The sequence below is a fragment of the Falco rusticolus genome, chromosome 5 (assembly GCF_015220075.1).
Source record: "Falco rusticolus isolate bFalRus1 chromosome 5, bFalRus1.pri, whole genome shotgun sequence".
Classification (NCBI taxonomy): Eukaryota; Metazoa; Chordata; class Aves; order Falconiformes; family Falconidae; genus Falco; species Falco rusticolus.
In genome coordinates this window covers 21,660,825-21,687,900 of record NC_051191.1, presented here as the reverse complement: position 1 = coordinate 21,687,900, position 27,076 = coordinate 21,660,825, and the positions used below count along the sequence as shown (strand labels likewise).

Here is a 27,076-nt window from a genome sequence, read left to right as displayed (position 1 = left end):
ATCCAGCCCTTTTCTGGAGATTCAAGCTTTCCTGTGACTAGAAGTTAGTCTTGGACTGATACACCCAACACTGGAAGAGAAGCAAAAAGGAGGAGAGAAAGAAGCATAGCTGTGCAGTTTAGTTGCCCAGCAGATGTACCCTTACTGCATGGCTGGGAACCAGGTCTCTGCTTAGAGGCTTTGCCAATGTAATTCTGCTGACACACATTGACCACAGCGCTGTATTTGGCAGCAGCCTGTAGGCAAGCAAGAACTCTACATTTCTTGGTGTCATGTCTCATGTGCTGGATGGATTAAGCGTGTCACACAAGGGTTTTTTTTCCCCATGACCACTGACCACCAAGTACTTGTATGCCAGTCACAAACAGCATCTCTTCATACCATAGTTTATGCAGCTGTTTGGCCAAAAGTCTGTAAAATGTACCTGGCCTGAGCCTCAGAGGAATTGGGTAACTAAGCCAAGTGTCTTTTTAATGCCTGCAGAAGTGGGATGGGTATGAAGAGGAGGACCAGTGCACGTTCTGCATAACTCTAAGAGAAGACTAATGCAGTTTGGGTTAAAACATCCTCTGGGTGGCTTCTGACTGGAAACAACGTTACTCATGGTCTATTTCCTTTCTTCCTTTTTGTTGAGGAGGATTCGTTTATGATAAACAAGCACTTGATCTTTGTTGTCTTAACAGTCCTGATGCACATTCCTTACCTGAAACCTTATTGGTGTTTTATGACTTCAGGTGGGCAATAAGCCACAAAAAACAGACTGATCCCTAAAGAATGAAATATCCTGGGTTTAGGCAAAAGCACTTAGTAGGAGAGAAGAAAACTAGTTGACTAGAATTGTATTCAAATTGAAAAACAGTACTTTCTTAAAAAGCATTTCTGGAGCTTTAATTGGAATCCTTGAAATGTGATTAACATTCATACTCATGGTGTTGTTTAGGTCATTCTAAAAAAAAAAGTCACAAAATATTTAGATTTCCCTTCCTGATTAGCATTTTTCAGGCTTCTCTTTTACAATACCTCTTTGAGAGCCTAAATCGGGTCTCACGGTTTTTACAGTTTAATAACTTTCGTAGAAGTAACTTTTTCCACATAAGTTTCGTGCGAAGGTTAACATATCAGATCTCTGATCGTGACCGTCTCAAAAATGTGAGAAAACAGTACCATAGCAGTTGCTTTTCTATCATGTGGCTTTAAACACCCAGATTTGTGCAGTCTGAAGAGGCCGTTTTCTTGGAATCTGTTTCTGTTCTGGCACCACATGGGAATGACACAGCTGGCTCTGCAGTGAAATGTCTAAGTTTTTGTATGAAACTATATTGGGCAAAGGAAATGGGGTCCAGCCAATGCAATACTTATTGCATAAGTCTAGCCAGTTTAAAAACAAAACTTTGGCCTTCCCTTAGTGTCTGGGCTTTGGTCTGGAGCTGTATGTTAAAGAAGTTAATATACTCAACTACATAAGGAACAAATAATATTCAGACCAAAAAGGCGTGGTGTCTTTGTCTTTATTGCAAGTTTTCTTCTGTTAAATAGATGCTAATATCCTTGACTTACATATGGGAAAAATAATCTGCAGACTAAAAAGGTGTGGTTATAGCAGTCTTTTATTGCAGGGTTTGATAAGTAACAAACCCTGAATATTTTACTAAACCTAAAAAAAAACCCCACCACAAATGTCTGTATTTGCATGTGTTCTCAAGCCTGCCAAAGGTCTGTTCAAAAAGTATGGAGTGTGCTGGGACATTAATTCAGTGTCAATGCTATAAATACGGTAAGTCATAATGTCTCATATGACAATTTTTTCCTCTGTAGCTAGCAAGTCTATCAGTGAAGGGACTTACGTGACAGAGTCAGTTTCTTGTCTTTGCAAATTCATAAAAACCCCAGAAATACTGAACTCATTGGGGAACTTTGTACTCGAATCCACTTCTGTAGCTAGTTTGAATAGCTGAGGAGAAAAAAACACAGCACCAAAACCCAAAACATAAGAAACTAGTGAGTACATTTCTGTAATATGTCACCGTTACATGTGTGTATTTAATAGTTAAATGGTAGAGTCAACATAGTGTTGACAGACCAGAAAACACACTGAAGCCTAAAAACACGTCATACAAAAGGACTAGCCAACAATAGGTTTCTGAGAACCCTCCAGGGAAGCTGAACATCCCCTCAACAGCACCACATTTTCAAAGGAACCATGAAAAGAAGGCTGGTCAGCATTTAAAATAATTTGAGTTGTATTAAAACATTTTAAATATACTTACAATGATGACAAACCTCTTAAAGCTGAAACTTTTAAGTTGTTTGAATATATTATTAAATTCTAAGAAAACAGGAATTACGTATTTGCTTCTGACAGAGGGTCAAGCTGCTGGACTGGTAGAGCACAAAACTGAAATCTGCTGAACTTCAGAGTGAACTTGCAGTAGTAGTTCCCTCTGCAGCTGCAGAGAGGGTATTTTCCTCATTTCACCTAGTTCAATGCCTAGTCCGTTAAACTGATAAACAACATGTAGACCAGTATCAAAATACAATATAGTTTCTTTTTCCTTTGTACTTAAAGAAGTGGAAGCGGATAAACTTGACTCATTTTGAAATGTTGAAGGATAACAGTCAAACACAGGATGAAAATAAACTACTTGTTTCATGGGTGACCAAACAATTTATGCTTGTGATCCATGTTTTTTCCAGACCAGGTGACCTGCAGGCTGGCACAGTCTAACAGGATGAGTCCGCAATTGGTTTACCATTATCTGGGCAATGAAAAAATAACGTAGGAGCACAGATAGTACAGAAATAGTGGGAGGTATCAGGAAGCTCAGTGCAGATGTCTTTGATCATTGTTCCACTGGCTTGTTCTCTTCTTCAGAAAGGAAAATAGCTGAGATCTCCCTAGCCAAAAGCTTCATCTATCTTCCACAAAAGCATGTATTCTTTTAGCTCATTGCATTCCTAGCAGGGGTGCTTCAGCCACAGCTGTCTATAGCCATGTCCAAAGTAATGAATTAAATAGGTGATCAAAAATGCCCTCACATTAAGCTGTTTAAGAAAGTGTACTGTAATACAAATCCCTCATACACAGTAAGAATCTCCTAAATAAATTATATTTAGTTATTAGAAGGTAGCTGAGGAGCAGGAACAACCAACCTAATGCAAAATAGCTTTATGCTGGGACTGCCTCCGGGGTGAAATCTGTAGATCCCCTCACTCACAGACCCTTAACCAATGCTGGTGAGCAAACGTTCTAAGAATTTAGGCATGGTATCTTCAGATGTCCCCTAGAGGCCTCTGATCCTAATGATCTCCAAGTCTGACCCTTGTAGTACCTAAATCATTCAGAAAGCCCAACTTCATTGCTGGACTATTGACCTCAGAAGCCACAAAAATGGCTTCATTTAACTAAATGAATCTCAAATAATTTCACAATGGTAACCACTGCATTCTGTCTTGCTACTGAGATTACCTGCTTCAGCCTTTACTCACAACCACAATTAGGGGAGTGCAGAGAAATAAGCTTATAAGCATGTAATTTAGAGATATCGATCAGGTGACAAAACTCATGAAATATCATAAGCATGCTTTGCATTTGTTTTCAACCTTTAGTTTCTTTGCAGTTATTTGGGGGGGGGGGGTGGTGGTGTGTAAAGAAAGAAAATGTCACTAGTCTGCTTTGTAAAAAACCAGAGCTGCCTTTCTGAACGCAAATTGAGTGTACAGCTATAACTCTTGTTTCATTTCTTACAGAAGAGGAAGCGCCGAGCAAAAGACGATGATCTAGTCAGTCTTTGCAGCCTTGACTTTAAGGTAATCAAAACATGTTGCTCTACAATATTGTGCAGTCATCTACTTTGTCAGCTACAGTGGCTTCTACTGGGGTGTACTATACTTTCTGTGTTTGCAAGACATCTGCAGCTGTGTTTGCTCTTGCATACACCTCTGGGGTGGGCTGAGTCCTGCTAGTGATATCAGTAACGCTGTTTGTGATCTCCTGTTTTAATCATTTGAATCCTAAATCTGTCACAGTTTTAATGTTGTGTGAAATAAATGTGTGTAACCCATAGTTAGCAAGAACATAAGCATTTTCAAATGCCGGGAAGTGAAACTGTGCAAAGCCCCTTCAAATGTTGCCTTTGTTTGACTTTAGTTAGTGCACTTCATTGTATTGCAAACAAGCTGAACTGGCTGGGTGGTAAATTGTTCTTAAAGCTATGGATTAAAGCAGCTTACAAAAATTAGGGTGGGTAGGTGCAGAATTGCATCTTTTTCCAAGGACTATCCAGACTTGGTATTCTGAAAGAAAAAAGTGCTTTCCACTGCCCATCTGCCCTGAAGATCTCACTGTTGGACACGTCTCTGAAAAGGGGAAGAGAAATAGGGTTTTTCCTAGGAATGTAGCTATTGAGTTAACTAAGTGGGTTTTACAGTTTATTAGACTGGGATTCAAAGTAATTTGTTAGTGGGGAATTTCCTCTTTGACCTAATGACCAGCACATCCTCTGTTGTTGTCACTTACTTTGCATTTGTGCATTATTTATTAGCCTCACTTAACCTGGCTATTGCTGGATGCTTTCCATGACCGATGGTACTGTCTAACAGGCTAACTCTGGGCTTTGAGCTCTCTAGACTATATCTCCTGTTCCAGATAAGAACACCCCTGTAATTTCCCAGTAGGGGAGGGAAAAGAGCGAAAAAGATTACCTGCAGAGGGCTGTGGCACAGAAGTGCTGATGTCTCTGAACCTACTGTTTTGGGCTTCTTTTGTTTCTGAGGTCTTTCTGGTTTTCTGATGCAGATGGGAGTGTTATGGCTAGGAAACCTGCCCTCAGGGAAAAGGATTTTCTTTTCTCTTTTTATCTTTTTAATTGGACTACCTTTTTATGTATCGGACAAAACTGCAAGAATTAGGGTTTCTCCCACAAAGCAGTCACTTCAAGGTGAAACTGAAATATCAACAGTAATTTGTGTACGCACCTTTTAAGAGTTTTAACAGAAATCTGCCAAGGAAAAAGCAAAATCCCTAGGCCAATACAGTCAAAGTTCAGGCTCCAGCTTTTGTTTAACCTGACTTTTTAACTTGTTCTTTTGAAAGGGTCAGACTCCCCTGAACATTTGAGAGTTTGAGCCACATCCACCCAATTCACCCCAGTATTCTTGTTAAAACACATTAACGGTACTGGTTGGATTGTAAGTTTCAGGCTTTTTGATACCAACTCTCAAGGTTATTAAAAGTTTCAAAAGCACCACAGTCAACTATCTATAGTCAGATTTTCAAAACACATCACCAGTACTTCTGAGTCTCATTGGGCACTTATGCTGGAGTACAAATTATACTTTGCCCTGTCTAGATTTGATGAGGGTGAATCAATAGCCTCAAATTTGGCTCCATCAGACATAGATATATCTATTTAATTGATGAAATAAGGTCACAAGAGAAGATAATTTAAGAATGTTATGGTCAGACCATATATTTTTTATCGCCATCTTAGAGATAGGAACTGATTTTTCAGAGTTTGTCTCTAGAAATGTCTAACTCCACAGTATAACTGTTATTTCAGCTCCACAATCTCCCTGAGCAAATATTTCTCAACTAACAAGGTGTTGTTTTGTCACCATACTTGCAATAAAGGGGTTTGGCCAGCATTTTGCATTCACACTCCTACTAGACATAATTGTGCTGACAAAACTGCCATGCAGATGGCAATCCCATAAATGACTGCTTTGGAGCAGGTAGCTGCACCCTAGTATCCCAGACTTGGCACCCTACCCAATACATGTTTTTAAAATAGAGGGAAGGGTTTCTTTACTTTGGATGTGCACCTGTCTTTCTGAAAAGGTTGAGCAGTCCTTTAATGATGTTTAAACCTCACATATTCTAGATCATCATTCCACACACCATGAAGATGGTGTGCAAAATGGCAGGGGATATCATGCCACTCCAGATAGACTACAATGCCCTGGCTATTCTTGTTTATTTTGGCTTGTTAACCTCCCCCTTGCTGCCCAGAGTCCTGCGCAAAAACAAGCCAGATCTGTTAGGTCTGTTAAGCTTCTAATTTGACATGCAGCTTAAAACCCTCCAAACACTGCGAAAATATGAGTGGGAAGTTACAACCTGAGACCATAGTTACAGCTTCCACTTCCTTCAGCACTGACCCACCCCTTCTCTTATACCAAAACATGCTCCTTTGGGAAGGAAGAAAGTATTTTCTACCCAGATCATGTCTGGAGCCATAGTACAACATGAGCTGTTGATAATTGTCTGGGTAAGACAGAAGGGAGAGTGAATTGCAGTGCAGGGACAGAAACAAGAAATTGAGGACAGGAATTTGTTAAGCAGATCTTTATGTTTTAAAACTGAGATTTATTTTTGCATTTCAGGTAGGTTTATGACCAACTTTTTGTTAAGTGATCACATATGAAACAGTTCCATATTACCCCCACAGTTATGTAAGGTGCTGAATGATTCATGGGAGGAAGCAGTGCTGTGTTTTTTGAAGGTGTGTGTGTGTCTTTATGTTTGTTAGCAACTAGATAAATACTTTCCAGTATGTGACAGGGAATAGACAGATACAATGGTGCATTTTACCAGAGGCAAAATGAAGCCAGGCTGAGTAATGTGTAAGAATCACGTCTCGTCTGGATTGTGTTTTCTGTTGGTTATGGGATGTCCTTGTAAGGCTTTAGGAACAGGGATTTTAGAAAGGAAGTGAAGTCTTAGTGAGGATGCTTTTCATGAACCTCCATGCTGTGTCCTCGAAGCCTTACTCACCTTTTTGGGACCAGTTCTGTGAATATGACTCAGCCTGGATAGGAGTTCAGCCCAAACAAGCCCTAGAGTTGTACTAGTTTTGATAGCAGAGAGAGACTATGACAATAAAGATGATAGTGACATTCTGCACATAAACACTGATAATTATTTTTTTTTTATGTAAAAAGTTACTTGGGGGAAAAAGGAGGGAGAGAAAGAATCCTTGTGTGTCTGTCTTCGTGATGGTCGAGGTCACTTGAAGCCGCCATTGAGTGTCTTTCCATGGTCAGAGTCCTCACAAGCAGCTTGGCTTCAGGCAGAGATAATACAGCCTAAAGATCATCACTAATGCAAAAAACTGCAGCGGTAACTCCTTTCTTTAGAATATATACCCACAAGCTTTAAAGAAACAACAAAAACAGTCCTTCCCTCTTCCCTTCCCCCTCCCAAAGATATAACCTCTCTAGAGGACTTTCATGGGAATTTTATTGGCGTGTCTGATTCATGCAAGAACGTGCCCATGCATAAGTTACAAATTTGTATTTGGAAATAGACTTTGATCAAAACGAACATCTCTGGCGTTGGCTACACAGTGCAACTCTGAAAAACAACTTTTGGCACGTGAGCAGGTTGGGAGCTGAAGTCAACTGTAGCTTCTCGCTCCATTACTCTGTTGTTAGGGTAGATGTTGTATTTAATATTACCAGTCTGGACGGTCCATGTTTTCTGCTGTGCATTCATATTCATAAGATGGAAATTGCTTTTCTGGCCTGAGCGCACAAATGTTCACTTCAGGGATGGCTGAGGTAACTCGTTTTCTACAGAGGTCTGCAGAATGTCACAGGTTGTATTTCAGTGAAAATGCATCTGCACTGTGAGTTGTGGGTTTCTTTTTTGGTTGGTGGTTGTTTTTTTGTTTTGGGGTTGTTGGAGGGTTGTGGGGTTTTTTTATTTGTAACTGTATAATGGAATTGAATGGCAGCTAATTATAGTGACCTCCCATTATCCAAAATAAATGCTGGATTCCAGACTGGCTCATAAACTTTTTGGATGACCCAATAGTCTCTTGATGGATCATAGCCTACTTTTGCTCATTTTCCAGAATACTGCTCTGAATTTGGCTCTGAATATAAATATCTGGGAGTGGAATGTTAAACACAGCTCATGGATGGTAAACAACTACGTGTACGGCAGAGGGGGTCTGACTGCCCTGGGTATGTGAACATGTATGGGAGAAGACAATTGCCTGTGAAGATCTCCTTTATTCTAGTCCTTGAGTGTTCTGCATGTTACACTATATATACCACATTAAGAATAGCTGTAAAGTTTTTAGGTGGACTTCAGTTCCTGGTAAATAGCATTTGAAAACATACACGCACAACAATGAAAATGAATATGCTATGAATGTAATGAATGCTTTCGTTTTCCCCGAGACTTCAAGCCGCCAAAGGGATTAAAATGTCGCAGGTTCTTTCTTTGAAGAAATTGAATCCAGATGTCAAGCACATTAGAGGCATCCAGGATCTGTGAAAACTGGGAAAACTGCCCACTGAGGAATATCCCTCTGCCTCCAGGCTCTGTTAATGCACCAGCTCTTGTCTTCTCCTCTCCAGCCAGTGGCAGAACTGAGATCTTTTGTCATTGGCTCTTGTTAGCAGCTGCAAACGGCCTTATTCCAGGGTTAAGTATAAAATAAAGCAACCCTGAAGTGGCCTGGCTGATGGTTGGAGCTGTGTAACATGGCCAGAGTCGAACTACAAGGATATTGAGGGTGCTGTAATGACTCTCTTCCAGTGATGGTAGGCTGAAAATCACAATTCAGGCCTGCTAGGGTTTTATATTAACTGTGCCTGCCATTATCTCATGATTTGCTTGAGTACTGCCAAAAGAAGAGACAGGAGTGCTGGCCACCCTGGCCACAGGTGCTAAAGGACATATTCAGCTGTTGGGGGAACATTCCTGCATGCCACACTTGGCAACCCCTGGCACTAGCCAGATGCCATATGTCGCTTAAACAACTGAGTATTTTTAACTGTGAAAACTTACATCAGTCTGGAATTGTACACTGGAATTTGGATGCATGTTTTCTTAGGAATTCATCATTTGTTAATCTAAAATTTATTTGATCATGCTTTGGGGCTGAAATAACAAAACGGCATGTCAATACCCCAGAGAACATTTTTATTTAGTAGCAGCCCTACCCAAAATAACTTGCAGGAGCAAGGAATGTAGCAGGTATGAGGCCGCCCAGGACTTCAGGCAAACAGCTCTGTGTAACAGCAGTCCTCCCTTCTCTGTAGAAATGAAAACGCAAGCTAAAAATAAGAGTAAAACAATGAGGGCTGGGTGATGCCTCTGTCACTTGAAGTCTTCCCAGCTCTCTAATTTGATAGTAGGAGAGGAGTCACCAAAGTATTTTGCTCCTAGAAGTGAAAACACCCATTTGAGTACAGGCGAGGAATGCTATTAATACCCACTGGCAGCAGAGCAGGAAGAACTGGCCTGTTATCCATCTCTCAGTGCAGCAACTGTCTGGGCTATGTTCTCGTGGCTTCAGAACCACCATGGCATGGGCTGATCCTGCCCAGTGGGCTGAAGGGGCAGGGAAAGGCACAAAGAAGATTGAGGCCAGGGCAGAGGGGTAAAGGGGACACTAGGAAGACACAGGAGATGGTGCTGGGTAGAAGAAAATGTCCTGAGTTAAGGGGAAAGCTGGGATTTATGGTGTGGGGTGTATAAGGTACAAATCTGTAAATCCTTTATTGCCTCTGCTAACAAGGAACAATTCTCCATTCTTTTTTCATTTGTTTTGGGTTTCATCAGAGGGTTCCCAAGTACCACCGCCTTGTTCAGGTTGGTTTGCCCACTGGAATGGTGTTTGCACTGCAATGAACTTTACTAACTTAAAGGTCATATTCATGCTGCCTCTTGCATGTGTTATAAGTAGGGCAGAGGCAGGTAATGTACAGGTATGGTAGCACACTTGGAGCCATGCTGATTATATTGCTGTAGAGGAACTTCCTAGGGCCTGGGGGGTGGTTATTTACAAGGGTGCAAGATCCCCTTCCACCCTTGCTGTCTTCAGGCTTCTCTAGATTACATTGCTTTCCCTCTGTGCTCTGCATTGTATGTTGGTCAGGGAGTACCCATTGCATAGTGTGCATCACCACTCAGGATGGCTTTCGCCTCAAAATGGCACTTGATGATCTATACAGATATACCTGGCATACAGAAATCACCCTATGTGTCACAGGGACAGCTGGGAACCGCTTGTCTTAGGTTACCTAGGTTGCCTTACCCACTCTTTGCTTTGAATGAAGGGCAGTTGTTCAGGGCATGTAACCCTTTGCACATGCCATGCCAGGGAGCAGACAGGGTCAGAGTTGCATCAGGCCAGAGCTTTATGTTTGCACAACATGACATCAGCAGGCTGCATCAGCTGGGGCTTGCATCACCGTAAATTAGTTAGCCTCACAAGGTGTCACGCAGAATGTCAGGGATCTCCTGGTTGGTGAATCACGTGCTTCACTGGTATATAGCAGCAGGTCCCTTCCCCGAGGGCTAGGGAAGCAGGAGGACTATTTAACACTTACGTCACAGAAAACACTTCATATGGCATGAAGTGCTTCAGGACGTGGGACATCACGCTCTGGTCCTAACAAGAAGCGTTTTGAGTGCCACGTCTGTGTGTGTGACTCTGCTTCACACCTTCCCTCTCAGGTCCTGGGTGTTCGTCCCCTATTTCTAGTTCACTCGGCATAGTGTGTCTACATCCCACTGAAAAGAGGCAGGCTTTCAGGGCTGAGAAGCATTCCTGAATCTTTAGACCAAGTTTAACAAACATTCGACCTTAGATTATAGGAGAAATAGGCATGTTTGATAACTCCCAAAAAAATTATCTAACTCGGTGGAGGGTTTGCCTGCTTCTCCCCAGTCATTGCCCTGTTGGTCTTCTGTTGTCTTTAAAATGGTTGACTTCAGTAATCCAAAAAAGGATTACCCATATCTGAAGGAGTCACAGTCTGTTCTCTCAGCAAGAGTGCGGAAACTCACTGTATCCTGAGTTTCTGAGAATCTTGCAGTGGATGATCCTAAATGTCCTGGTTTTGCATTGCGGAGGTTAAACGGGCGCAGATTTGCTGAGAGCAGCTCTCCACGGGAGAGAAGCAAACAAAGCTAAAAAAAAAAAAAGCCAGGGAGGGGACAGCAGGACTTTCCTCCTCCCCACTACTCTGAACAATGCTGCTGCAAACCCTCTGTCCATCCCTCAGCAGGGACACTGCCGTACCCCTGGCCACCCCCAATTTGTCTCCTCCAAGAAGAAGGTTGGTTAGCATAGGTAGGCAGAAACACAGCTGCCCTCCTGTCATCAAATAACCTCAGTTTATTTTTACCAGCACAAGAGACCTTTTATTTTGGAGATTTGTAGCAGTGCCAGGAATAATATGACTTGAACAAACAAACAAAAAATACAAACCCTTTGCATCTACAGCCGGGCCTGCTGGGACAGGCTCCCCTGTTAGAAGAGGGGGAGAGGCTGAGCCCAGCCCCTGGCTAACAGAGCCGTGCCAGCACAACCTTTAAAGCTGAGCAGACTTAAAAGCACAGGTCTAGACAAGATTTCTTTCTTTTTTTTTTTTTTTTTTTTTTTTTTTTGAGCAAGGAGGGCTGAGGCTGTTCAAAAAAAGCAACTCACAGCGGTGAAAGTTTTATGCTCCAGAGGCGGCAACCAGAGCCGCCGTCAGGAGGAACACATCCCACCACCACGCTTGCGTGGCAGTTGTAGGCGGCGGCAGGCCACAATGCTGCCAGTGCCAGCAAAGGGGGGGGGGGGGGGGGGGAACAAACCAAAAAACGAAACACATTTGGCTTTATCTCTTTGGAGCACAAATAGCGAAAGCCCCGTGCTTTTCAAACTGCCCTCCACTGTGGGGTGTGATGGAACTGTCCCCTCGACCCTCAGTGGGTGGCCCTGTTGCCCTGCCTTCAGGCAGAGCCTCTCGGAGGTCCCATATCGGGGGAGTTTAGGAGGAAATAAGGGCCAGGAAAGGTGCCCGAAGGGTCCCGGTCCCCGGGCACCCTGCTGCTGGGGCAGGGGGCGTGGCTTATGGTGGGAGGGGCGTGGCCGTGGCGGCGGCTCCGCCCCTGGCAGTGAGGATGGGGCGCGACGCGGTGGCAGTGGCAGAGCGGGGATGAGCGCCGGCTGAGGCGGCGGCGGCCGCGGAGTGAGGGCGGCCGGGAGGGAGGGGGCGCTGCGGCCGGCGGCCATGGTGGCTCACGACGAGCTCGGGGGGCTGCTGCCCATCAAAAGGACTATCCGGGTTATCGACGCGCAGAACCAGTCCTTCAGGGAGCAGGAGGTGAGGAGGAGAGGGGAAGAAGGGTTGGGTTTTATTCCCAGTGGTGGGTTAGGGAGCCCCCTCACCTTCCCGCTCTCCGCGCTTGAGGGGAGGCGGCGAGCTGTGTACGCTGCCCGCTGGAGGGTGGCTCTGGAGTGAGGTGCAGGCAGCGATCTAAAAATAACATTTATTCTTTTTAAAAAAAACAAAGCCAAGTTCATAGCCCCCGGAGGGTTGGGACCAGGGAGCCGAAACAGAGCTCGGCGCTTCGCCTGGCCGCGCTCCTCCTGGGGGGATTTTCACTAAAGAGCAGCCTGTGGCTCCGTGCGCGCTTTTGGAGATTTCCCTAGTGAGGGTGCTTGTTCGCTGCGTGAACGAAAAAAAAAATATATCGTGGGGGTTGGTTGGGGTTTTTTTTATTATTGTTGTTTCTATCATGTCTTGTTATGTAGATGAGAGTAATTGCATTCCTGGTGAATGCTCGCATGCCTCCTGCTGCGACAGAAGGCAAAAGTTCAGCAGCCAGGTAGGGACTGGCTGCCCTGGGCAGGGTTTTATGGCGGAGATTAGCGGTGAGATGAGGCGGAAAAGAAATAAAGGCGGCTCCAGACAGCTCTGGGGCTTGAGGGCTGCGGGCTGAGTCGCCAGCCTCTTAAAATCCTGGCTTTAAAAAATTCAAACTTGGGCAATCTCGTTGTGCAAAAGGGAAACCAGATGTTGGGAGAGAAATAACGTAAACCAGATTTCTTAAAGGAGAGTAAATCGCTTCTAATTCTTAAAATGTGAATTTTCTGTAGGGTATAAGCAGTACACTAGGCATCTGAATTTAAACTTTGGGTCTGGGGTTGAGTAATGACTCATAAGGCACCACTCCTATCAAAGCCGGGTACTGAGTTGCTATCAAGAGCCACTGAAGTTATCAGCAGAGCGTGAGGCCAGATTTCTCTCCTGGTCTCGAACAGCTTGTTGAATTTGAGAAAGGCAGGGGTTGTAATCTCCATACCAAAGTGTCAAGCTAGAGGCTGAATGTTCGGTTTGAGTGCAGACAACTCTTTTCATAACAGAGCTTGAGATTCAGAGAGCTCCTAGCACGTGAATCTTAAGATAGTCATGTGGTGCTGAGTTCTGCAGGAGTTATTCAAGCTGGTGACTAAAGTCCCTTTTTGCATATTTGGCTTAATAGGAAAAGTCTTGCTTTGCGTGTTTGTTAGATTTGTCACCCTGTTTGTATTCACCGGTCTGGGACTGGCACGTAGGACATTGCACTTTAGTAAGTGATCCTTGTAAAAACCACTAATTATTACCTAGCATAGGGGGAAAGGTTGTAGGCATGCGTGCTGCTAGAGGAAAATGTTTGTTGTTCAAAAGTAGAGCCTGGTATGGTGGTTTTTTGAGCAGCGAGGTGCAATCTTTTCACAATGTGAACCTGCATCTAGAAGCACTTGAAGAAATTCCACTAGTGTGAAGTCTTGCCTGCCAGCAGAGGCACTGAGGCACAAATTTAGCTTTTGTGTGTATGATTATGATATATTTATGTACACTTTTAATAAAGAGTCCCCTGGAAAAAAAAATTCTGAATGGAAGCAGAAGTGCTGTTGAACTCACTGGGCTTTTAATTATCTGTTAGTGCTGGAATGCTTAACACCACTACCTTGTTACAAAAACTTTGCAGGCTTCATTCTAATCTGGGCTTCTGTAAGTAATACAGTGTGGAGACAGGCTAATCGTTGTTTGCGAGTAGAGAACTAAAAAAAAAAAATACCGAGCCAAAGTTATTCATAGTATGAACTGTACTGAGTCTCAGCTTACACCAAGGCCGAGTTTGACTGTAAATGGAGCATATGACCCCAAGCTGAAATTCAGGTCTCGGAGAAGGTGACGTTTCTAAGCAGAGGGATTTTTTTTTTCCCCCTCCCTGCCTTGGATGGAACGATATGTCTGGAAAGAAAAGAAGAAACAGATGCTTTTTTTCAGCAGTCAAGCCATTCATGTCTGAGTAGCACTCACAGGACAGAAAGTGGGATTTTTTTTCTCTTTGAGAGGGGAAATGGCCTTTTGCTAAGCTGAATTTATAGTGTACAGAAGTTTTTCTGTTGGCCGAACACCCCAGGGGAGTACATCGCACATACAGAAAGTGGTCTGGGCATGCCGATCTCTGTGAAATTCCTCCCTCCTCAGAGCAGAGAAGGGTTCCTCGGGAGCCATGCTCTCCCTTGTTTAAAGAGAGCAATACTTTCACTTAAAGCCTGTCTTTGCATGGTTCAGGATGTATTGACTCACAAGTGGTGATTTACTATCCAAGGAGCCCTTTGTTTCGCCTGTCCCAAATGGAGAGAGGCAGGAATGCCTTCTGCCAGACCTTGTGCATATGCATGTGTCGCTTCAGCCTAGCACAGATGTGCTGGGAAGGCGTTCACACATGTCCCCCATCACAGATAGTGTGTCATTGTATCTCATATCTGGAAAGGCTGCGGAACTGACCCTTTAACAGTGAGCTGCAGAAGACTGTACAAGCATCCTAAAGTACTGAGGTTTCTTGCTATTAATTTTCAGTGTCATGGTTTTCTTTTCCTTCCTATTTATATCACTGGCCTTGACAGAGCTGTGTGTGGCTTATGTCTGTATATTTTCTGCTTGTGTTCCTTCAGTTTCTTAAGCTTCTCTTGGCTTGTGTCCCCCTATTGTAGCACACAGATACATGGTTTTCTAGAAGTAAATTACCTATCCTTTTTCTCCACTCAGAAACATCTGCAATTAATTAAAGTTTCCTTGTCTTTTGAGCCCAGCCTAACTTTCCTGCCTTCTGCATAGTCCTTTTCTTGACTGACCCCGTCTCGAGTATGGTGGCTCATGGTTGGCAAAGGAAAGCTAAGTGACTGCAGTGTTCCCCATGCTGTACCTAAACTCAGCTGGGGGTTGGGGTCCCAGGGTTGAGGACGTTCTCTTACACCTTTTCCCCATTTCTATAGTACACTCATAGTTCTGACATTACCCAAACATTTCAAGCACAGCATTGAACATGCTTTGTACTGTCCCAAGAGGTCTTTCTGTCCTGCATCACATTTCTTTTTGTGTTTCACCCCTGAAACTTTGAAGGCTTAATTCAGTGTGAGCTAACTTCTGTTGCTTAACACTGCGTGTAGGCAGACAGACGGGCCACTCCTAGGGTCATGTTGCTGTAATCAGATCTTACATACGTAGCTTTTATGCTTCCTCAGTCTCATGACTGGAATCCAGCCAGCTCTGTGTGTTCCTATTACCCTTTTTTTCTTTTCAGTATTTGGCACTTCTCTTGCTACACAGAAGCAAAGGGTTTGGGCATCTTATCTTGCAATCTCAGACTAGAAATCAAGACAACAGAGAGCTTGTCGTAAGCAGTCTTCTCATTCTTTTGCCTTTTGAAATGTAAGAGGAGAGACTCAACTGCCTAATAAAGCTTAGTAAAATTTCTGCTGAGATGAACTCAAAAAAGAGGCTGTTTCCATCAGCTCATCAGAACTTCATGCTAAGAAACTTCCTTATGATCATGAGTCATGTCCAACTGTCTGCCAGATGTTTAAGAGCACCAGGGCACCTCATCTAGCCGTTCTCCTAGCCTTAAGCTCCAAGTCCATCTCTTGGCTTCCTATTGTGCACACCTTTCCCATACAGTCTTTACAACACAAAATTTTTGGTGAAAAATGTGTAGGGTTGCTAGCATAATTTTAAAAACTGATCTGAGTTTAAGCAGTAGGAGGTTTCCATGGGGCGTTTCCTCTTTCTTGGCAGCGTTTTGGTCAGGACAGAATTGAAAACGCTCTGGGCTCCCAGCAGGGATTAGTGGTGTAGAAAAGCAGAAGCTCTATCTTTCAAATCTCAACAGTGTGTAATAAAAATTATGATGACTTGCAGGGAGTGGGGAAGAGCAGAAGGGGGAGAAAGCTTTGTAAACTGAAGGTTTTAAACCTTATCCGCTTCGTGTGTGCATGTCCCTCGCAGGAATGTTCAGCATGTGGTCATTTGCTATTTGTTAGAATAGCTGCTGAGGCTGTCCTACGCTCCAACTGCTGCTTTTCTCTCCAAAATAAAATGGAAAAACACATTCTTTCTACGAAGGAAAACATGATAAAATGGAGAAACAGATCACAGCTCCATCTTTAGATGACAGTCACTTGCCTTGCAGAGGGTAATGCTTCAGTCTATTTATGTTCAAACCATAACGGTCCCTGTGTAAGCCCTATTTTGAATTCTGACTGATGGGTATGTTATCTTGCCTCTTTTACACTGGGCAAAGTCTCTGCAGTTTAATTGCAGCCTTAAAGTTCAGACAAATATTTACAGCCCCTGGTTTCCTTTTAAGATGAATGGCTACTTCAAAACACACTTTTTGCTGCGTTTCCCACTCCTTAAGTGAGTTCATGCTTTTTAAACCTGCCTGGGCAGCCTGAGAAATGAAGTAGGAGTCACAGCCAGTACAATTTGTTCTCTGCTTTATTTACAGGAGCCAAGCAATAAGCGGGTTCGGCCTTTAGCACGGGTCACGTCCCTGGCGAGCTTGATCTCTCCTGTAAGAAATGGTGCAGTTCGGCGCTTTGGGCAGACAATACAGGTAAAAAGCAGAGCCTTCTACTCCTAGAAGTCTAGAGGTATATGGAAGGTACTGGCTCTATGGGGGGAAAACAGGCACTGGGATTTCAAGGCATCTATTGTAAATCTACTATATGATTCGTGCAAGGAGAGAAAGCTTGCTTGGGACTTGGGTATGAAGAAGAGTTCGAGATTCAGAGGTGGCTTGCTAGATAAGCAAGTTATTGAGGGATTAAAGCAGTGAAAAAATAAACTGATTCAGATAGGGAGAATTAGCTGATAAACTGTTCTAGTGCTTGAGATATGCATATTGGAGCACGTGCTTAGATGTGAACTGACCCTGCTGTTCAGCAATCTTTCAATAATGTTAGAGAAGTGTTGTCTAAGGAGCACTATACTATAACCCCATGTATGCAGATAAGAGCGCTTCTCTGTCTAGGTTTCAGTACCATTGCAGATTGTGAGAGCAAAGTTCAAGGGACTCCTGAATAGCCACATTATAGGTAGGATTATGATCCTGGGTTATTTACTTCCTCATACCTTGGAAATAGACCCAAGCTTTACCTCCCCATCTTCCTCCCAGGCGCTGCTGCTGGATCACTGCAGGGAGAGGTGCATGGAAAAGCTTGCCAATCTCTGTGCTCTCAGGGCTTTCTCAGCAGCTTGATTAAAGTGTTCCTTTATCTGAGGAAAAGTGTCTGGGTGTGTTTTCCTGCCCTGTACAACAGAGGAGGATGAAGGATTGGGAGGGGTATGGATAATACTTCTGTACTTCTGAAATGTTGGCTCTACATTATTTTATTGTGTTTTTTTAATCCCTATAGTCATTTGCCCTTCGCAGTGACAGCAAGTCTCCTGCCTGTGCCCAGAAGTCATGTAGCAGATCTGCTGCTCCTACTCCTCCTAAAAGAAGAAACAGTGTACTTTGGTCTGAGATGTTAGATGTCAACATGAAAGAGTCCCTGAGCACCAAAGAAATTAAGCGCCAGGAGGTAGGCTGTCCATTAAACAGCAGGACCGGGAAAGGCAGCCAGGGCCTTGACTTTTTGTGTTTCCTTGGTGGGGAAAGGAGTAATGAGCATTTGTGGGTGACTGTATCTTCCTGTGCACCTTCATTTCTAAATCACTAGATTTATTTCTGCATTAGGCATGGGAAAAGGTAGGCTTCTCTCTCTTGAGTCACTAGGGAGTTTGTCTCCCCAGTTTGACCCTTCAGAGATGCCAGACTCTTTTTATGGGGGCTCTCAGCATTTCTGAAATTCGAGACTTGGCCACTCTGGTTACTTTGCAGCAGACCCAAAGTCAGGTTCCTTGTAAAGCCAGCCTTCTTTTTCTTAAAGCTCTTGACAATTGGTTGAAAGCCAAATAGCAAGGCCTTGGCTTGCCTTTTTTTCTGTAGTTCTTAGACAAATCTTCTAGTGACAACACAGAAGCTGACTAAAGACGCCTGGGATGTGACCTCTGTGGTTTTCTGGGTTTTGTGTTTTTTCGTACTTGCCTGTGTAAAAGCAGTGATTTAAAAGGCGCTAATATTTAATTTGGCTTGTGCATGAGCATCAGAGCTTTCACACAGTTGTAAGTAATGTTGCTTTCTCAGAGCTGGGAAAGCCGGCAGATTTACTTGAGGTTCTCATGCCCAGGTGGCGTACAGTGATTCAGATGGCAAAATTGCCTATCCAGGCTGCAGAGTCAGGGTGTATATTATGGGAGCTGAAAGGCTTTTTCAGAGGAAGGCTGGGATTAAAAATTACTCTCGATGCTTTATCCCCTCCCTCACAGGCAATATACGAAATGTCCAGGGGAGAGCAAGACCTAATTGAAGACCTGAAGCTTGCCAGAAAGGTGAGTGGGTTTCTTTTCCTGCAGTCGGTAATCGTATTACAGGTAACAGTGATGTTCACTTGCACCTGCAAATGTTCTGTATCGGTTTTATCAGGCCTAGAATCCACTTTTTGAAAGCTGGCATGGAAAGTTGATGTGAACAGTCCTACAGTACTGGTTTGGTTGCAACAAACGCAGCCAAAAAAGGATTGTACTTTGCAGTCCTGCAGAGCTGGTTGAGAAATCCCTCTCTCAGATGAGAACAGTTCAGACAAGAAAGTCCATTTCATTTGAAGGCCTCGATACCTTCATACAGAGGTCAATCTTATAGTGATCAAAACTGGTGTTACTGTTTCTGTTGGCTTCACTTCAGATCTGTCCTGCACATGATATGTCCCCTCATATTTAAATTGTCAGCTTCTAGGCTTGGGAGATTTGAGTATTTTTTAATACTGACATTCTTCGACAGGCCTATCATGATCCCATGCTGAAACTTTCTATCATGTCTGAGGAGGAACTCACTCACATATTTGGGGACTTGGATTCTTATATTCCTTTGCATGAAGGTAAGAGCAACTAGATCATTTCCACATAACATGCTGACTAAGAGTTAAAATCTGTGCTTTCTCAAGTTAGAACAGCTTACTGGGGCATTGTTGCAATTTCTATTTTTGTATTTTGATTCCAGACTTGTTGGCAAGTTTAGGAGAAGCAACAAAACCAGATGGAACAGTGGAGCAGATTGGACCCATTCTTGTGAAGTGGGTGAGTACATAACTTGGAGACAGCAGGCTAAAAATGAGCTTAAAGAACATTTAAACCTAGAAGCCAAAAAGCTGTGGGCTATCATGGCCTTGAGCAAAAGATTGAAACGGAAATCCTGGCTATGCTGAAAACAATGGGACTCTGTCAGCCGTAATGGGGCACGATTTCACCCTGGAGGCATACACTAATGTGACTGCAATTATTTGCTGATTTATGTTTGAAATGTCTATATCTTCTGGACTGTTTGTCGCTAATGTGATTTCAATAGTGTTATTGCTGTTAATCTCAAACACCTGAACTTCAAAGGCATTGCATGCAGGGTGCCCGTGTTCTCACAAAGGGCTAGCTACATATACAAGGTAGTTTGTTAGCTTTCTTGTATTGGGCAAAGTATCATAGTAAGGGAAATAGAACTCCCCAAGTCTGACATGAAAATGTGATCTGCTTTTCCTACATGGAATTTGACTCCTGAATATCGTTCTGTTCTGCAGTTACCACGACTCCATGCCTACAAAGGTTACTGTAGCAATCAGCTGGCAGCCAAAGCACTTTTAGATCAAAAGAAGCAGGACCGGAGAGTGCAGGACTTCCTTCAGCGCTGCCTTGAGTCTCCTTTCAGCCGCAAGCTAGACCTTTGGAGCTTCCTGGACATTCCTCGAAGTCGGCTGGTCAAATACCCGCTGCTCCTGAAAGAGATCCTGAGGCACACTCCCAAAGACCATCCCGATACCCAGATTCTGGAAGAAGCCGTAAGTAATAGTGATTTCATGATCATTGTTCTGACATAAACACATCACTCTGGAGCTCCAGAAAGCTTGCTTAAACCCTCAGCAATTCCATGGGGTGGTGTTCTTGGCAGACACAAAACTGTGACTCTTAACCCTTTGTGAAAGCAAGAGATCAGTCCACATGGATTCCATCACCTGGAGTTCTTAAATAGCACTTAAAGGGAAGATACATAAGCGAGGTCACTAAACATTTGTAAATGTTTTGGCTTATAGATATCTATAATACAAGGAGTCCTCTCTGACATCAACCTGAAGAAGGGGGAGTCAGAGTGTCAGTATTACATTGACAAGCTGGAGTACCTGGATGAGAAGCAGAAGGACCCAAGGATTGAAGGCAGCAAAGCTTTACTGTGCCATGGGGAGCTGAAGAATAAAAACGGACATGTAAGTCCCTCATATTCATGGTAATTAATTCTCAAGTTTGAAAACTGCCATCAGAGGTAGTTCAAACTGTTTGTCTGTTATAGCGGGACCAGGAGCCCTTCCATCCTTTGGGTTGGTTTAGACAATGAGCTGAATTCAAAAAGCAGAAGAGAAAGCACCTGATGGCAGTCTGCATTTCAGGGTGTAAGGAAAAGTTTCCTGCTGACAGCTTTACAATGGGCCTTCAAAAGCTGGAAAATAATTAGTGCAAAATTACTATAGAAAGTGTGCTCTGTGCCCAAGCACTCAATCAAAAGGGATTTCCTGCTGGCTGTTTACTTTCAGGTGCTCTGACATTGCCCATTATGAGCACTGGCACACAGTTCTTGCAAACAAAAGTGTTCCTGCAAAAGCCTGTTTGGCTTTGACATGAACTGCCAGAAATTTATCTCCCACTGCAGCAGTGCTGAAAGACCCTGCTGCACTCAAGGGTTTGCTGCCTTTTGTTCCGGCTTGTAGGAGTAACCTCATTTTAAACATCAAATCTTTTTCTGTTTTCTTTCTTTTTTTTTCTTGGTTGGTGGGTATTTTTGTTTAATTTGGCCATTACGCTTCTGTACACGTGAAGCATTTTGTATTGTCAGAAAGGATACTGCTTCTAATCATCCTATTCTTGGCATCTGCAAATAGTAATTCACTTTTTCAGGGTCATTAGAATAATAAACCTGTTGACATAAGTCTGGTCTGTGCCACCACTGCCAGAGCCCTGTGTTACTGTAACAGGAAACTGTCAGAAAGTTAATGTGGGTGAAACTTCAGATGACATGGCCTTGAATCCCAAAGGATCTGTGACCACTTTGAGTACAATGATTTGCTCATATTCAAATGTGGTTTGATTTTCAGAAACTCTACGTCTTCCTCTTCCAAGACATCCTGGTTTTGACCCGGCCAGTCACTCGCAATGAGCGTCAGGCCTACCAAGTGTACAGGCAGCCGATCCCCGTCCAGGAGCTGCTCCTTGAAGACCTGCAGGATGGCGATGTGAAAATGGGAGGATCCTTCCGAGGAGCTTTTGGCAACTCCGATAAAGGTATGGAGCAAACCAGTTCATCTGCCTGGGAATCTGTTGGTGAGGAGAGATTACACCTGGACATAGATCTCCATGGTCTGAGGTTCCTTTAGGACAGCAGACACGTGAGATGTGTTAATGTCTACCTTTAGACTGTCACTGCTGGTCTTTGCAGTTTTAGATTTGGTGGCCGTGAACTTGGACACGGTGCTTTGCAGCTCATGCCCAGATTAGAAAACATTATTTCAACGTGTCTGGACTGGGTTGTGGAGTTTGGGGTTGGGGTTTTTTGGTGGAGTTTTGAATACCTTGGACACACAACCTGAAGCAGAGCAGGGCAGTCCAGATCACTTGTCTAGCAATGGAACTTCTTAAATATTGAGCTAGGAACTGATCTGCTTTTTCCTATGTTTATCTTCAGCTAAAAATATCTTCAGAGTTCGTTTCCAAGATCCCTCCCCAGGCCAGTCCCACACACTGCAGGCCAATGATGTCTTCCATAAGCAGCAATGGGTTAATTGCATCCGAACCGCCATTGCTCCCTTCCAGCGGACCGCTGCTGCAGCAGAGCTGAAGGAGCTGCCAGAGCTGAGTGAAGAGTCGGAGGAGAATAATCCCTCTGCACCTAACATCAGAGCCCAGAAGAGGCAGTCTGGCATAACTGAGATGGAGCTAGACGACAGCACATCCGAGTGTAGCTCAGTTCTGGACTCAGAGGAAGCCAAGGGTGTGGAAACACACAGAACGCCGTCTGGGCACAGCAAAACGAGGGAGAAGCAGCTAAGCAGCAAGCAGAAAGAAACACTAGTGTAAAGAAGAGCCCAGCAACATCCTGGTGGAAGACTGTTTATTTATAAATAATGTGTACATTTTTCTTGTAATGTGAGCATGATTGGATTCACTCTACTGAACAGATTTTGTTGTTGTTGTAATGGCAGCTACTGGTATACAGTTAACACTGTTGAACTGGAGTCTGTTTTTGCAAACACAGCCACTTTGAACCTGGTTTTAATGCTGTGAGTGATTCAGAAGCCCTCATGCTTTTGCCTGCTCATGGCAGATTTGAAGAGCAAACTTTGGTTTCTGAAAGATTTCCATGTGGGGTGTTTGAGGCTGGAAAACAGTAAACCTAAAGCAGAAGTCTGGGCCATCACTGTGAGCCTGGCAGCACCACCCTTCACAGTGGGTTCAGATTGACACTGCGAGAGTCCTTTTAAAGCAGACTTGAAACCTGAATTCATTATTTTTTCTTGTCTTGTACAGCACATGTTTTGCAGCGTATGGTTGTCATAATCTGTGTGATTTGCGTTAAAAAAAGGAGGGAAAAAAAACCAGACCCCAGGTTCAACAGGTTCTCAATTAACCTACTGGAATCTTTCATCTTAGTGTGTCCTTTGTACATTCCTCACTTTCACTTTTGTAACCTGCCAGGTATTTAATTTTTTTATTAGCTGTTCTGTTTCAAGTTTGTTTGGAGTTTGTTGGGTTTTCTTTTGTTTTCTTTGGTTTTCTTTTTTTTTTACTTTTGTATTTGTTTTCGTCGTTGTTGTTGTTGTTCAGACTTGGCATTTCCATTGAAGTACTTGATGCTTCTTACTCCGAGGTGTGCATGTATGTACTGTTTCTCACATCGCTCAACAGTTCTGCAGAGCCCAGGCGAGCCATAGTGTCTTGAGCCGGTGGCTGATGGAGACACTCGATGTACCCCGTTACGATGAGTGACATAAATGGCTTGTGTGCTCTCCGGATTGCTGAAAAAGAACTGCATTGCTAACGCATGTTGTAAAGGGTTTGGGGAGGGAAGAGGAGCAGCAGCTAGAGGGGTATAGCAGGGAGAGAAAGTAGATTTTTCTTGTTAACTGTTGCCTTTTCGAAATGAAATGCCTTCCTCAGGGAGGCAGGACTGGAGGCAACCAAGGGGTTATTGCATGTGGTAGAAAGGTAGAGAAAAGAAAGCGTTTGAAGCTGATGAGATGTAAAGACAAGAGATAGTGGTTGTATATACTCGTAATGGCAACACTGCCACGTTCTAGCGGTCCAAAGATTTGTGTGAAAGATGCCAGCTTGGTAACTGCGCCTGCAAAGTGTTGTAGGAAACAAAGCGGTGACAGCATTGAGCATATCCAACAGGTTGTTCCTGTCATGCGACTGGTGAGGACAGGGCGAGGACAGCAATCCCACAGTACCCGTCCTTGAGCATTACCTGAACTCTGTGTTGAGGAGCTGTAACTCAGGTAGAGAGGGTTACCATCTGTCACACGTTTGGCCAGTAATGCTGGAAATCGGAAGAGGGTGTACATAGACACGAACATGTGGTTCTCTGTAAATGTATTGTACAGTTTTGAGTGTCAAGTACAATTAAATTCCTGACATTGTCTGGTCTGTCTCTGCCTGAGGGGGGACATGATCATGAAGCCGGTGCTGCTGCACGCAGCAGATGAGCACGTACCTGTGCTTCTCCAGTCCTGGCCCACTGCTGCACGCTCTGGGCATAGGGCTGTATTTGCAGGAGGAACCTGTGGCTTTATTCAAAACCCTTTTTCTGTCACGGTTCCTCCTTGCGTCGCTGTGGCTGGGCAGGACAGGAGGCAGCGGTTGCAGCTGCGTGTGCAGCGTGTGCAGCGTGGGGCCCGGCAGCCACCGCCCTTTGTGTGCAACTGGTGGTTGCTGGAAAACGGGGCACAGCTGTGTGACTCAGTGCTTGCATCACTGTGTCTGGGGAAAAAGGGAGCAGTGGTGATACTCCTTGCCCTCCTGGGGTACTTAAACCTCCTTGCTATGGAAAAGAAACCACCCCCCAGAACCAAAAGGGTCCCCGCTCAGCAAATAACTTAGAAATCTCCTAGACCGATCTTCAGAAGCAGCTGAGAGGGGAAGGGGGACTCCACTGTGCAGACTCCTGTTTGCTGGGGCAGTGGGGAGCAGCCAGTTAGCAGCAGCGTGATAAAATTGTCATGTCTCCTAAGCCCTCCCCAAAAACTGCGGCCTGACCATGTAGGGGGGTGTCTGGGCACGGCTGCAGCTCCCGGGGCGAGCAGCCCCGGCTCCACGCCAGCTCCCCCGCGCTGGCCGGGGCCCTGCTTGGGAGGGACGGCACAGCTCTGGTAGCCAGGACAGGGTTTTACAGCTGAGCTTTGACCTGTGAAGCTGAGTTTTGATCGGGAGGGGACTCAGTCCTTCGCAAGAAGGGAGAAGCTGGAAAAAGAGCTCCTGGAAAAATAAGAAAGAAAAAAAAAAAAAAAAGGCATTAGTGGGCTGCTGGGGCACATGGCTCGTCCTGAACAGAGAGGAAATCATGCGGAGAGTCTGCTTATCCTCCGTGCGTCAGGCTGGGGCTGAGCCTTCGTCTTGTCATCCTGTAGCCAACTGCAAATTAGCCAAAAACTTGATTTCCCTTTAAAAGTAAATTCCACACACGCACTCCCGACTCCTGGTGGTTCCTATCCCCACTCTGTCCCTCCAGGAGGAATGTGCAGACCGCAGCCACCCGCCTCCTCAGTTCCCCCCTTTGCTAGACTAAACAAGCCGGGCTTTCCTGCTTACCTCCCGTGCTGAGCTCCACCGGGGCCTGGCCAGCCCTCTCCCCGCCTGTGCTGCTGAGCCAAGACCTCCCCTCCCATGTACGGGGGGACCCTGGGACACAGTGAGGTGACATACCTGGGGGCAGAGGGGGGACCTGGGCCGGCGCCATGGCCCTGAGCCCCGCTGAGCCCCTACATCCTCACCCACCCTGGCCATAGCAGTGTCCCCGTCATGGCCGGGGAAAGGGAAGGTGTCCGTGCCTGGCGGGTGCGTGGGCACTGCCGCCTTCGGTAAGCAGCTCCTCAGCCCCATATTTACCTTGGGGGATCCACCCAGCTCAGGCGCTATCAGAGCCAACACCGCCCCAGTTTACAGGTGAGACCTTCCCAGAGTCGGGGTCAGAGCAGGGCACATCCCTCTCCCAAGCATCTCCCCAGCACCCTGATCCCAGCCTCCCTCCTCCGCCACGGTGACATCTGGCAGTCCAAAAGTGGGACCCGGGTGCCTTTGCTTGGGCTAAGAAAAGCCTGACTTTAGAGCTGCCCTGCAGACCCTGCAGCTCACCCCCAGCTTTGGAAACCTATGCTGAACTGTGTCTAAAACAAACCACTAGCCACCGGAGCCCGTATTTCACACACAGCAGCCACTAGCCCCAGGAGAGCCCTGCAGCCATTGCGGGATCATGCATAGGCTCAGCCTTTCCAAAATCCCGCTTTCCACATTAAACCTCGATGCAATTTATGCCTGGCTTCGCGGAGGTTCCCCCCCATCCCCCCAGACGCTTGTGGGACCAGGCGGCCTCAGCACATCTGGGCTCGTGTGGGGGCACGGGGCCCCACGGAGGTTTCCCTGTCGGAGCTGTTTCCCACTCCACCTCCAGCTTTCTCTTTTTCCACAAATTCATCAGCCTCGCTCCCCCCTCCCTGCCACCGCCTTGTCTGCAAATGCAAACCCAGACGTCGCGGCACACATCTGCACACATCTGGGCTTGCCTTACGAGCTGCGCAGGCTCGGGATAATCCAGCTGGGTGCTTTTAACCATCTGGTTTGGGTTTGATTTTTTTTTTTTTTTTAACCGTTACCTGGATCAGACTGCTCAAAGCCAGACGCTGAGGTTGAGCGGGCAATGCCACCTGGAAAATGCCATGTGAGGCTTTAACTTGGCTGCTTGCACCTTTCTTCATCAAAGTATCAACCCCTCCAGCTCTGGTTGGAGACATCTGAGGAAAATCAGCTGCCAAAATACCCATGAGCCAGTGGCTGCGTGGTGGCCTCGCCGCTTTCCTGTCCTACCCCACAGCCCGTCTCGGATGCCGTAAATAGGACTCGGCCATAAACTGCGGGATTTTATGGGCCAGTAGGAAGTTTTATTAGGTTAATTATCCTGCTGTGCTAATGAGAGCATAGTTAAACACAGTCAGAATCAAGAGCTGGCTTGACCTTCTCCCAACGGCTGCTGTAAATGTGGGAGGGAGTGGGTGCTAGTCGTGGAGATGTGATGGGGAGGTGCTGGGTGCTGGCAATGGGTACTGGAGATGGAGAGGTGATGGGGAAGCAAAACTCCCAGCAGCTTCCAGCTTCACTTGGCACCAAGGGACACTCAGGACAGAGCAACATCTTCATCCTTAGCAAAGTGACCCAGGGTGCCCCCACGCAGCCCACTCTCACTTTGGAGCTCAAACAACCCCTCCTGTAGCTTGAACAAACACTTTAATCCTCCCAGGCTTTGAAAACACCCAGTTATCTGTTGGTGTTTGCTTCTCCCAGCTGGGTTTGAGCCAGCTCCCCCTCATCTTGGTTCCTTGCTTGGCTGCCCAGGGCTCTTTCACAGCAATTTTCATTCGATCTTATTAAATCTGGAGCAGAACAGCAAGCGTGGGCAATTAGACAGACAATTAGGGAGTAGCTCGTTGCACAAGAAGAACTGCCAAGACCTCCCCTCCCCGAAACGCACTCGCAGGGCGAGTGGTGCCGTGCCTCTTGCCAGACAGGTTCCCGGCAGAGCTTGGCCGATTCCTCCCTGCAACTGCAGTGTTTCACATGCCCAGAGTTTTTTCCAGCTGAGGTTTTCCTCAAGACAGTGATCCCCTCC

General features: G+C 45.2%; 1 protein-coding gene across 3 annotated transcripts in view; it reads left to right on the top strand.

The window, feature by feature from the left end:
* Positions 1–23,839, top strand: part of NET1 (neuroepithelial cell transforming 1) — a 53,988-nt gene extending 30,149 nt beyond the window's left edge. The window contains exons 3-12 of one of the 3 annotated variants that reach the window (XM_037389208.1): positions 3,748–3,807; positions 16,571–16,678; positions 17,481–17,648; positions 18,436–18,498; positions 18,947–19,043; positions 19,166–19,242; positions 19,734–19,991; positions 20,244–20,414; positions 21,297–21,483; positions 21,884–23,839. In XM_037389208.1, the coding sequence (XP_037245105.1) occupies positions 3,748–3,807; positions 16,571–16,678; positions 17,481–17,648; positions 18,436–18,498; positions 18,947–19,043; positions 19,166–19,242; positions 19,734–19,991; positions 20,244–20,414; positions 21,297–21,483; positions 21,884–22,275 (1,581 nt within the window). In that variant the 3' untranslated portion in view covers positions 22,276–23,839. Of the gene's footprint in view, positions 1–3,747; positions 3,808–11,925; positions 12,112–16,570; positions 16,679–17,480; positions 17,649–18,435; positions 18,499–18,946; positions 19,044–19,165; positions 19,243–19,733; positions 19,992–20,243; positions 20,415–21,296; positions 21,484–21,883 lie in introns of those variants that run through there. The other 2 variants (XM_037389209.1, XM_037389211.1) reach the window with 2 other exon arrangements.
* Positions 23,840–27,076: the final 3,237 nt, after the last annotated feature.